The sequence below is a fragment of the Quercus lobata genome, chromosome 6 (assembly GCF_001633185.2).
Source record: "Quercus lobata isolate SW786 chromosome 6, ValleyOak3.0 Primary Assembly, whole genome shotgun sequence".
Lineage (NCBI taxonomy): Eukaryota > Viridiplantae > Streptophyta > Magnoliopsida > Fagales > Fagaceae > Quercus > Quercus lobata.
This window is the reverse complement of record NC_044909.1, coordinates 2,969,590-2,980,959: the sequence shown is the minus strand read 5'-3', so window position 1 is coordinate 2,980,959 and position 11,370 is coordinate 2,969,590. Positions and strand designations below refer to the sequence as shown.

The following is an 11,370-nucleotide window of genomic DNA, read 5'->3' as shown; positions in this document are numbered from 1 at the left end:
GATGAAGCAGCTTTACAGCTGCTGGTTGAAGGTTCCAGGAAGTGTTGGATGGGATAGGAAAAGATCCTCCGAATCCAACCTACACGTGTGTGGTGAAGATGACACCAAGAGGGCAGTAGATAACATGGAAGAATGCATTGAAAGAAAGGATCGGAAGTTCTAAACAAGTAATGCTTAGAAGAAAATCTTATGAAATAAAGAACTTAGCTTATTTCAAGGAGAAATTGATCGTAATATTTGTATTAATCCATTGAAAAACGTTAAGTTTAATTGTTTTTCTTCTGAAGTTAATCTAGTTCTTCTATATCCACACTCTACAAATTTATTGTTTGGGCCCTTAGCGTTCGAACCCAATACAAGTTTGGGATCGTTATAAATTGAGTCTCTACAAGAAAATTTTAACATTTTACTAATTAAAATATAATTTAAAAAAAAAAGAAGTAAAATCGTCCACAACTGACTCACAAGCCACTAAAAAACCATCAAATGTCGCATTTTAGGTTTCCAACATATTGCAGAATATGTTGTTTCTAAACATACATTGAATGAATTTGAAGATGATGGAATGACATTTGATGCTTTTCTTAACATATATTGCACAAACATGACATTTGATGTTTTCAATGATAGAATGAATTTTAAGATGATAGAAGCTGGATCCATTTGATGTATTTTTTTTTATCAGAATTGTATTGATATTCATTTGTGACCAAAATAAGAAATTTATGTATAAGAGTTTTACAAATTAAATGAAACTTCTTTTGTAATAAATTGAATAACAATACAACTTTGATAAAAAAAAAAAAATACAACAACTGGAATTAGCCTCCATCGTCTTAAAATATATTTTATCATTGAAAACAACAAATGTCTTCTTCTTCTTCTTCTTCTTCTCTCTGTCTCTCATGTTTTGGATGAACTTGCTTTCAAGTTTCTTTTTTAGTATTTCTCTAATTTCTATTTTGGTCCACATAATTTGGGGGTATATAGTCAAAAAGAGAGACAAATCAATGAACCATCTGAAGTGTATGTGTAATGAAAAACTGAAGGGGAAGGGAGTTTTTTTGTAATAGCGACAGTCGGCGGGTAATGCAGATTTGGAAAATTTTCATAAGGGAGTGATTAGTCTATTGCAACAAAATTATTACAAGTTATTGCAACAAATAACATATTGATGCAATAAATTAATACTTTTATTCCTTATTGCAACAAAAAAAGGTTCACAAAGTAAATTAGTTCATATTGGCACTAAAGTTCCTTTTTGTTGCAATATAGGTTTTTTCTTGTAGTGATAAGTTATTATAAATATTTTTAAGTTTATGATTAATGTAGCATTAAATTCATATAAAATTCTCCTATTTATCTCTTTCTTTCTTAAATTAAAAAAAATATATATTAGACAATTTTTTTTAAGGTGATTAGGACATGGGTTTAAGAGTTCTTTTTGAATTGGGTAATGAATAAAAATTAAATTTATAAACATATGTCTACTTTATAAATGATTAAAATCTTGTTTTATAATATGTTTCTTCTTCACAAATTAGGAGTTTTAATCAGTTAGGCAAAACTATATTTAGTTGGCTTAGTTCATAATATCTATTTTTTGTTAAGAGTACTTTCTTCATACATATATTTTTTATGATTTTTTTTAATTTTTTTATTTAATATCATGCTTACATGGGATTCATCATCCCTTTTTTAATTTTTATCTTCATTTAATTATTTAAGTACATCATCATATATATCTGGTCCTAAAATCTATATTTATATATATAATAATATCTAAAATCTGAAAGGTAGCATTTATTGTTATTATACTCCTATTAGACCACATTATTCTAACGTTTTAGTCAACTTCGATCTGTTCGGTATTTTAGTCCATTCAATCCACTTTTGCCCATTCGATAAACTTTAGTGATGCTTTAGGATAAGAGGTTTTTATAGAAAAAATTGCAACTTCATTAATAAGTATGGCACATTCTTAGCGTAATAATGGTAGATTTTTTTTATATTTATTTATATAATTACATTTTTCTTATATTATTAAAGTTTTGTATTTTTTTTCTCTAATATAAGTGATGAACTGGAATTCATCCCGGTTGGGTCCATATGGGCAAGCCATATTCACTCATGAGCTTGAGCAAAGTTGGTGAAACATGCTTGAAGAAAAATATGTTGAATCTTGATCAATTTAGTTGTTCTTTTTTGAAAATTTAAACACTTTTATGTTTAAGATGAATTATGAAGTCAAAAGATTGAATTGAATTTTAGGCAAAGTCAAAGAATGCAATTTATAATTTAACCTAAAAAGAATTTACATGTTGACTCAAGTAAATAAAATCAAGCTCCTATTTGTTAACCAATCTCTTATTTACACAGTTATCTACGACTTTTTATTTACATAGTTACACTGTTAAACAATCTTAAGTCATTGCTCAATATGTTGCTAAACATATACCGTAAACAAAAAAGCAACATTTGATGTTTTCATTGATAGAATGTATTTTAATTAAGATGATGGAAGCTAATTCCATTTTATGAATCTTTATTTTTTATTTTTATTGGAATTGTATTTCTATTCAATCTATAAACTATTTAAATATAAGGGGAAAAATAAAGAGAGAATAAGGGAACGATCGGATAATTCTTTACCACCTTAAAGAGGTGGACTAGCATGTTTGAGAAAAAGGAAGGCGAAAATACACTTTTGGCCTAAAAACATGTCATTTGTTGTTTTTTAAAGATAAGGACTCATATATCTGCCTTACGACATCTATAACTAAAGATGTAGTGTCCAATCCAAGGGAAGTTCCCAAAGCGGTTTATATGAATTTAACGGAACATCACACCTTAAAAGTTGTACTCTTATATCTTTATAGACGAGGTTGATCTTCATGTGTTTTGTTTGGTTTTGGTAGGCTAGGAATATTGGCACTATTGTTAAAATTACTGTTGATGCGGTTGTAATTTTGTCTGCTATTGGTTGCTGAAAATCGGAGTTAATCTCTAATGTTAGGGTTGTTGACCATGAAAAGAAGAGATATTTGAACTAAAAAAAAAAAAAATTTATTAGATGATTTTTATGGTGATTAAGATATGGGTTTTAAGAGTTTTTTTTTTTAATTTTATTTTTTTATTTTTTATTTTTTTATTTTTAGAAGGAAGTTTTTTTGAATTTGGTAATGAATATAAAATAAATTTATAAACATATGTTTATTTTATAAATGATAACCATCTTGTTTTATAATAAGGAAACGTTAATGGATGCCTTAAGGGAATTGTTTTAGGAAATATTTTTAGGACTTTTTATTTGAAAAGGAAAAAATAAACAATTAAGTTTTTGATAGTTTTATATGTTTCTCATGAAAGTAGTATCAAAACTGTCATTAAATAGTTATCAACAAATGCCCTGAGAACTGGACCTTTTATAATATGTTTATACATATCTCTCTTCTTTACAGACTTGGAATAAATTGTGCTCTATTTTCATGTAAAGCTAACAAATTTTTATTTTTAGAGAAACTATAAAGCTAACAAACTAGTTACAAAAAAACTGCTAAAGATTGAGATGGTGGCTTGGTCCAAAATATTTAGTTGTTTAGAGCACTTTCTTAATACTTTTTATTTGTTTTTAATTTTTTTTTATCATGTGACACGATACATAGATTTCATCATCTCTTTTTATTTTTATTTTTATATTTTTATATTTTATTTTCATTTAATTATGGAAAAAGTTAACGGATGATTCCCTAAGGACATTGGTTTAGAAAATATTTTTGGAAACTTTTTATCAAAAAAGATAAAAATGATTAATTTTTCTGACAATTTTTTATATTTCCTATAAAAGTTATATCAAAACATTCCTTAAGTAGTCCATTAACTTCTTAGGGCACCCAAACCCTTTAATTATTTAACTACCGACAGCTTTGTTCGAAATTATTTCTTGCAGTGTAGGCACAATCATCCTCTATTTATAGCAAACAACATTGAAATCAATTTTGAACCATTCTGTGTAAGCCAAAGAATTGCAAAAGAATGAAAAATTGAGCTTGACCGTATGATTCCAAATCCAAACAATAAAATGGAAAGATTGATAGATTATACAATCATCCTTTGATACGTGTTAGATTTCCAATGCTATTATTAAGTCAAATATTTTCATTTGCCAGTTCGGTTCCTCTAGACATTCAGTTTGTGCTTGAAGGCAATTTAATCATTAGTTGAATAAAAGTATTTGATCGGATTCTCTAGAAAAAGAAGAAGAAGAAAGATTATACATTATTTATTTCTTTTTGGATTAATTAATGTGAATGTGATTTGAAATTATCAAATTGTACTGCGAATATCTTTGACGGTGGTGGTTGAACTGGAATTCAACTTGGTCTGGTCCATATGGGACAAACCATATTTACTCATGAGCTTGGCCAAAGTTGGTGAAACATGCTAGTAGAAAAATATGTTGAATGTTGATCACTTCAGTTGTTTTTTTAATTTTTTTTTTTAAATTAAACACTTTATATATGCTTAATATTAATTATGAAGTTAAGAGATTGAATTAAATTTTAGAAAAATCAAAGTGCCGTAATTTGTAATTCAGCCTAAAATTTTTTTACGTTGATTCAACTCTCGAGTAAAATAAAAGTAAGCTCCCATTTGTCAACCAATCTCTTATTACGTGATTACTACGGCTTTGTATTCAACTTTGAGGCAATAGTAGTTAGTATCCCTTTCTAATAGGTGGTTTCTGGCTATCTATATGTATTAAGAGGATTTAGAAAATTAATTATTTTATTTTTACTTACAAAAATACCTCTAATTTAATTAACTTATCCTTATTCTCAAAAAATAAAAAATAGGGTTAAAACCATAAATTGACAAAAATTAATAACAAAAAAGTGAAAAATAAAAACTCTCCACAATCCCCACTTTTTCCTAAAAAAACCATCCCACCTTTTTTTTTTTTTAAAAAAAAACCACCCAAATTCTGTTAAAAAAAAAAAAAAAAAAACCTACCCCACCGTCTTAAAAAAAAACCCACCCACGGTTTCCTAAAAAAAAATAAAAATAAAAACTGTCCCATATCACATCCAAAAAAAAAAAAAAAAAAAAAACTAAACATATTTTAATGTTATTTTGTTGTTTATTTTTTAAAACTAGCCTTATCAAAACTTTTAGTCATAAGTGAAACTTTTGTGGAAAAATAAGTGCAAAACTCAAGTAATAAGTGAAAAGTTATAACACTAATCCAAAAAAAAAAAAAAAAAACCCTCATTGTACATGCGAAGATAGTTGTTCTGTCATTGCTCCATTGCAAATAGAACTTTTAGTTATAGAACTTTGGTAGTAGAGTTTTTGTGGAATATAACTTTAATTTAAAAGTACTTTAGTGTTTTGATTTTAGCGAATTAGAATGAATAATTTATTAAAATTTTGAATTTATAAAGTATGAAAGACCCTATAAGCCTAACTTCCGTTTGTCCATTACTTGAAAAAAGAAAAAAATGGTTTGCCCATTGCGGTTTTGAACTTTTAGTCATTATTTTCTTAGTCGACTGTATGTTGGCATGTCCTAATTATGTGGCCAAGGGTCAAGTTGCTTTCATGGGACTACTCTAATTATGTGGCCAGGGGTCAAGATGAATTTTCTAGGAATTTCTGGTACCGACTACCAAGCACCGGTTTTGGTTATATAAGATAGCAGTTTTGACCAAGTCCCAAACCAGCTGCTCTAGCTGAGCTTTGATGATTGTAAGCAAACCACTCGGTTAAATACTTCAAATACGTAGGAATCATTTGGAAAGGCATATAATCCATCCACCATGAAAAAATGAAAATATTGTTTATTCAAGGAGCCAACGGGTTGGAGGGAACTCTGTGTTCTCGATAGATTATACTAATTCTGCTATTATACATGGTATTAGATTAGTTTCCTACGAGGTAATTTACCGACAAAGTAGAGGATGGAAGATATCCTGTCCCGAAAGGGTTAGTCACATCTGAACCATATTTCAAAAGTATTAGTCAAGTTTGCTCATCACTATTATCTATATGGCCCAATTTCAACCTTAGTAACACTCAATGCAAGACTCTATATTACCCCTTATTGCATATTTATCCAATCCAATCCACATGATCCTGGTATCACAAAAATCCCATCCACATGATCCCGATATCACAAAAACTGTCAACCGCCCTTCGCTTTTAATGTTGATTCCACATATAGTGTGCTTATTTTATGTTTTTGGTGGTCATACAAAAATGAGCTTATGCCATTGTGATTAGTTTTCAATCATTCAATCAAGTGAATTTGTTTTCTTGATAGTTAGAACAAAGTTGGGAGCAGTGGCTAATGATTCCCTCTTATTATTAGTTGCATGTAGTTTATTCTCTTTTTTCTGTAAATGATACTCCATCCTGGTTATTCTTTTTCATAATCTGTGCAAACTAGTCAAATAAAAGTTTCAAACTAGTGAAGGTTAACAAAGGTTGTTTTTGGCCAGAGTAAGTCATTTAAGCATTCATTTATAACAAAGCACTGGTTTATCAAAGCGACTTCCTATAGTCTTATAAAGTAGTTGGCTCTTGAGTTTCAGCTTTAACATACAAGTTACTCCCTTATGAAGAGAGAAACACAAAGACCATCCATGACCATTATATCATACCTTTCAAGTAAGTACGCATACAAAAAAAAGAAAAAAAAAAAAAGGAAAATTGGAAATATAGATAATACACCCAAGATTGTGTTCCAGTACTTGCAGTCTTATATTTCTGTGTTCTTTGCTAGGGGCTCCCTTCTATTCCATTTCTCATCCATGATTGTTCTTATAGGCACTACCATGACCATATATAAACCTTGCTGTTCCCTCTGTGTACACATGAGTCTCGTTATCCAGCCTGCCAAATAAATATTCTCAAATTAGTTTCTGCTTAAATAATCAGAAAATGAAATTACATATAAGTGCATTCAAAGGTGAACACAATCAGGCTTACGAATTTCGAACTGCTTTGCTCAAGGTAGATGCCGATGAAAATGTTTTCCCATCAAGATATCTGTTCTCTCCCTTGATCTTGTGTTTCATCCTAAGGTCTAACTCATCAGCATTCAGCACAAAGGGAGAATCAGAAGCCTGCCAATTTCAACAACTCTTAGTCCACCAAATTAATTTCAATTTTAGCAATATATATTATGAGAATATGAGGCACCTAGTTGTATTATAATGTTGTATAATACAATATGTTATAAAGAATTTTATCTGCTGGCTTGTGTAAGATTCTGAAAATTTCTAAAAAGCAGACGAAAGAAGGCATTGGTTTGTCATACCATAACCCATCCCCAAGTATCAGCAAAAGAAGGAATATGAGCTGAGTACGGCACAACATCTGCACGCGAAAAGAAGTCAGTGAGCCATGTGATAATTTCTGTTCTTGTTTAAAGGGGATGGCTATTAGAAAGCTTGAAAAAGCAACATATCATTGTTTTTCCAGGTTACTTACATTTGAAAACCTGTCTTAAAGTGTTGTAAATGCAAGAGAATACTTCTGTATGGCTGAATATTCCAGCTGGTCCTGCCTACATAGATTACAATACATAAACTGGTTAATTTTTTCAACGATGCAACAGATATTCACAATTTATTGAGGTGTCAGACTATGATTAGTGCAACATCATTTTCGCGACCACCGTTGCCTCACTTTTATTATACATTAATCACAACATGCTACCTCAATGGTTATAAAAATGTGGTGTCATTAGACTTTTTGTAATTTTCTTTCCCTCCCTCCATACGCACTCACACATACACACCTGTGTGACAAATATGCCACCCTGATTCAGTCTAGGTTTGACAGTAAACTCATAGAAGGATTTGGTGTAGAGTTTATAACATGGGCCTCCCTCAATTGGGTCAGCCAGGTCGCCTATGATCACATCATAAGCCTCTTCTCTGCTTTCTAGCTCAGCCCTGTAGAAATCCATGACAATTTATACTGGTTGTAATAACAGTAATAATGGTAATAACGATAAGGACATCTATGTGTTGTAATTAAGTAGAGAATGGGGACCTTGCATCATTGATGATGAGATCAAGTCTTGGATCACAGAAAGCTTCCCTGTTTACAATTAAGTAAGACTTGCAAAAATCAACCACTTCCTGCACCAGGGAAGAAGTAATTGCTGAGCCACCATTCCTTGTTGGGTATAAATTGTAATAAGAAATTTCCATTCAATCATATATTTTGCGGCTCTAAAGTATTACTTTTGTCACATACATGTAATAGAAGGTCAGATAAATGTTAGACATTTCCCTTTAATTAGATATTTTGCGGCTCTAAAGTATTGCTTTTGTCACATACATATAATTAAAGGTCAGATATATGTTAGAAATTGGTAACCATTGCTGCTTTCACTAATCTTATTCTTGTCTTTTGTGTGAAGAGACAAGACAAAATAAAGGATCTTTTGCAAGTGCAGCACAAAGATGAAAAAAACCATTGCTTGTTCACATATCACAGTAAAAAGTGTAAAACAAATATGATGACAATAGTCATTTTCATTAGAAAGTACTTCAAGAAAAAGAAGAAAAAAAAATCCTAAAGAAAGAGAGAGAAGAAAAAACAAAAAGTACATACGACCTCGTGAAACCAAAAAGTCTTAGAAGGAAATATTGAGTTAAAACACATAATACACACACAAATATATAAATTAAAAACTTTGGAAGTTTTACCTCATCAATGTCACACATAATAACCTTCTCTACAGTCTTATGTCTAAGAATTTCTCTTGCTGTGGAACCTTCACCTCCTCCCATAATAAAAATGGTCCTTGGACTATACAATCAAAAATATAAGTCAGATTAAAATGTAGCCTCAACATACTATCCAATACTACATAAAACAAGAGGAATAAAAAGTAAAAACAAATAATAAGAGGAAAAGGTACTTTGAATGATGAAGAAGTGCTGGATGAACCAGAGATTCATGGTAGATGAATTCATCAGTCTCAGCACTTTGAAGCTTTCCATCAATTACTAGAGCCTATACATGTAAAAACAATGTTTAGCACAATAAAAAATTACACTAAGAATTGCTACAAATGAAATGTTTCATTGTCTTTTCAACTAAGAATTTTTTTTTTCGATATACCTTTCCAAAGGGCTTTGTGTCCAACAGCGCAATGTCCTGGTACTGAGTAGCTCCTGTATGCAATATACTACATAAAAGGAAAAAAAAATTATGAATTATAAACATAATTAACAAAAGCCATTACAAGACTATTTCTTTTTTTAATTAATGTTGTCTAGCTTTTTCATGACCATGGTGTTGAATTGAAAAACTTGTCGCCTTTTTAACAATTGTCTTTTTGAAAGGATTATTATAACAGTTCCCACTTCCTTGTGTCAAAGAAATAATAATTACTTCAAAATCTAGAATATAACCCTAGCAGACAACTTGGGCATTGTCGATCTTGTTGTCCCTTACCCACATGAAAGGTTAAAAAAGGGAAAGGAAATCAAACTTTGCCACAAAATCCGCCACCGAGTCCGATTTTTATTATCATTAAAATTCGGCGGCTTAGACCTTAAAGAAAATAAAAATAAAAATGAACTCTTTTGTTATTTTGGTAAGTAACAAAAAAAATAAGAACTCTTAAAAGTAGGAAATGTGACAGTTAATAACAGGAAAAATATGGAGTGTGGATTCTTAAATTTTTGGAAGAAAATTCTCTATCTGACTCAATTTTCCAACTTTAGTTTTTAGTTTTTTTTTTTTCTTTAAAGAAAAAAAGAAAAAGAAAGAATGTGTGATATCTTACTATTTGATGGAGTATGAAGTGAAATAGTTAGAGTGGAACAGCTAGAAGATTTTTATTCAGTAACTCTGTTTAGTCTTAAGATAAATAAATTGACCAGAATAAATTACACCACTGTGACTAGATAATAAAATAAGCTTTTATGGGATATATATATACCTATTGAGAGCAAAGGACCATCTCAAATTCTCTTCAATCTCTTCCTCATACCAACAGCTCTTCCTATAACCATTTAATGGAAGTTCTTTTCCATGAACTCCATTCCCATTTGAAATACCATTGGAGCAAGAAATATCACCCATTTTCCTATATGGCTCAAAGAACCTTGACACAAAGTGAGAGAGAGGGAGAGAGAAAGAGAGAGAGAGAGGGAGAGAGAGGGAGAGCTAAGTGATGAGGAGAATAGAGGGCTTGGTACAGAATATAAATGGGAGGGCAGTAGGGAAAGAAATGAAAAGGACTATGATTTGTGCTATGGATGAGTAGAGATATTTATCGAAGTGGGTGTGCTCGAGAGTGTAAAAGAAACACAATATCCTCATGGATTTTCGGGACAGAGTGCGTGGTTTCTAAGGTTGATTTCTTCGCGTGGTTGTATCCATATTGTCTTCAATCTCTTTTATCCAAAATATTCATTATATTGGACATACGTGATGATCTTTGCCATGTGCATGCGCAGCCATGAGTATGATAAAACGAACGAAGTGATTTTTACGTGTATGATGTGGCAAGGGCTAAAGATTGTGTAAAAAGTAAAAACTTAGCTAAAAGAAAAATAATTTGTAGCTAGGGACCAATGTACTATTGAATTAATTGAACCTTTGTGAATATTACAATGGGAGCATTTGACACGTGGCATGTTAATTTGATGGCATACATAGATAAAGCTAGCGTGGATGATGATGACCATTGTAGGTAAAAAAGAAGAAGAAGTAATGTTAGGGATATTACAAATTTTATTATTTATAATTGATGTTTTGGCTTAATGATAAAGAATAATTATTATGGAGCAAATATCATAAATTAAAATTTTATCTTATCTATATATATAAAAAAAATCTAACTAAAAAATTTATTTATTATATGTTATTGATGTGGTACCGATCATATTTATTGTCATGTCGGTTTGCAAATTTTTTAGATTAAAATTAATAGTACCTTTAAGTGGTTTGCAAATTTTATATACTAAATTTACCATACCTTTAAGAATAGTGAAATCTTCTATCTCACTTTTATTGTTCTAATTTATGTTCAACCTATTGTAGTATATCATATGTTTGATATATATATATATATATATATATATTTTTTTTTTTTTACTTTGAATATTTTGTAAGGAAAGAATAAGAAAGATATATGCAAAGTTGTTATTGGGGGAATATAAAGTGAAACACTCAAAATGGGACAAATGATATTTATTCATACCTTTAACATTTTTTATAATTGGATTCTAGTTAGCTTAACTAGTAAAATCTATAATGGTTGAATAAGAGATCTGGAGTTCAGTTTCTGCCTACACCAAAAATCGACTGATATCTTAGTTTGATGATAAAGAGCTATTA

General features: G+C 30.2%; 1 protein-coding gene across 1 annotated transcript; it reads right to left on the bottom strand.

Moving 5' to 3' along the window:
- Positions 1 to 6,506: 6,506 nt before the first annotated feature.
- LOC115993764 (thermospermine synthase ACAULIS5-like) lies at positions 6,507 to 10,407 on the bottom strand. The gene is made up of 10 exons (XM_031117737.1): positions 9,968 to 10,407; positions 9,142 to 9,208; positions 8,939 to 9,033; positions 8,724 to 8,826; positions 8,062 to 8,150; positions 7,805 to 7,961; positions 7,495 to 7,570; positions 7,322 to 7,380; positions 6,991 to 7,127; positions 6,507 to 6,894 (listed from the first exon to the last, which is right to left on the bottom strand). Exons 1-10 carry the CDS (start codon positions 10,108 to 10,110, stop codon positions 6,807 to 6,809), a joined length of 1,014 nt encoding a protein of 337 aa, XP_030973597.1. The 5' UTR covers positions 10,111 to 10,407; the 3' UTR covers positions 6,507 to 6,806.
- Between the last annotated feature and the right edge of the window lie 963 nt (positions 10,408 to 11,370).

Coding starts and splice junctions, on each gene's coding strand:
- LOC115993764 (XM_031117737.1), bottom strand. CDS start 10,110: ATGGGTGATATTTCTTGCTCCAATGGTATTTCAAATGGGAATGGAGTT. Junction 9,034..9,141: donor ACACAAAGCCCTTTGGAAAG/GTATATCGAAAA, acceptor TTACATGTATAG/GCTCTAGTAATTGATGGAAA. Junction 7,128..7,321: donor ATACTTGGGGATGGGTTATG/GTATGACAAACC, acceptor TGAAATTGGCAG/GCTTCTGATTCTCCCTTTGT.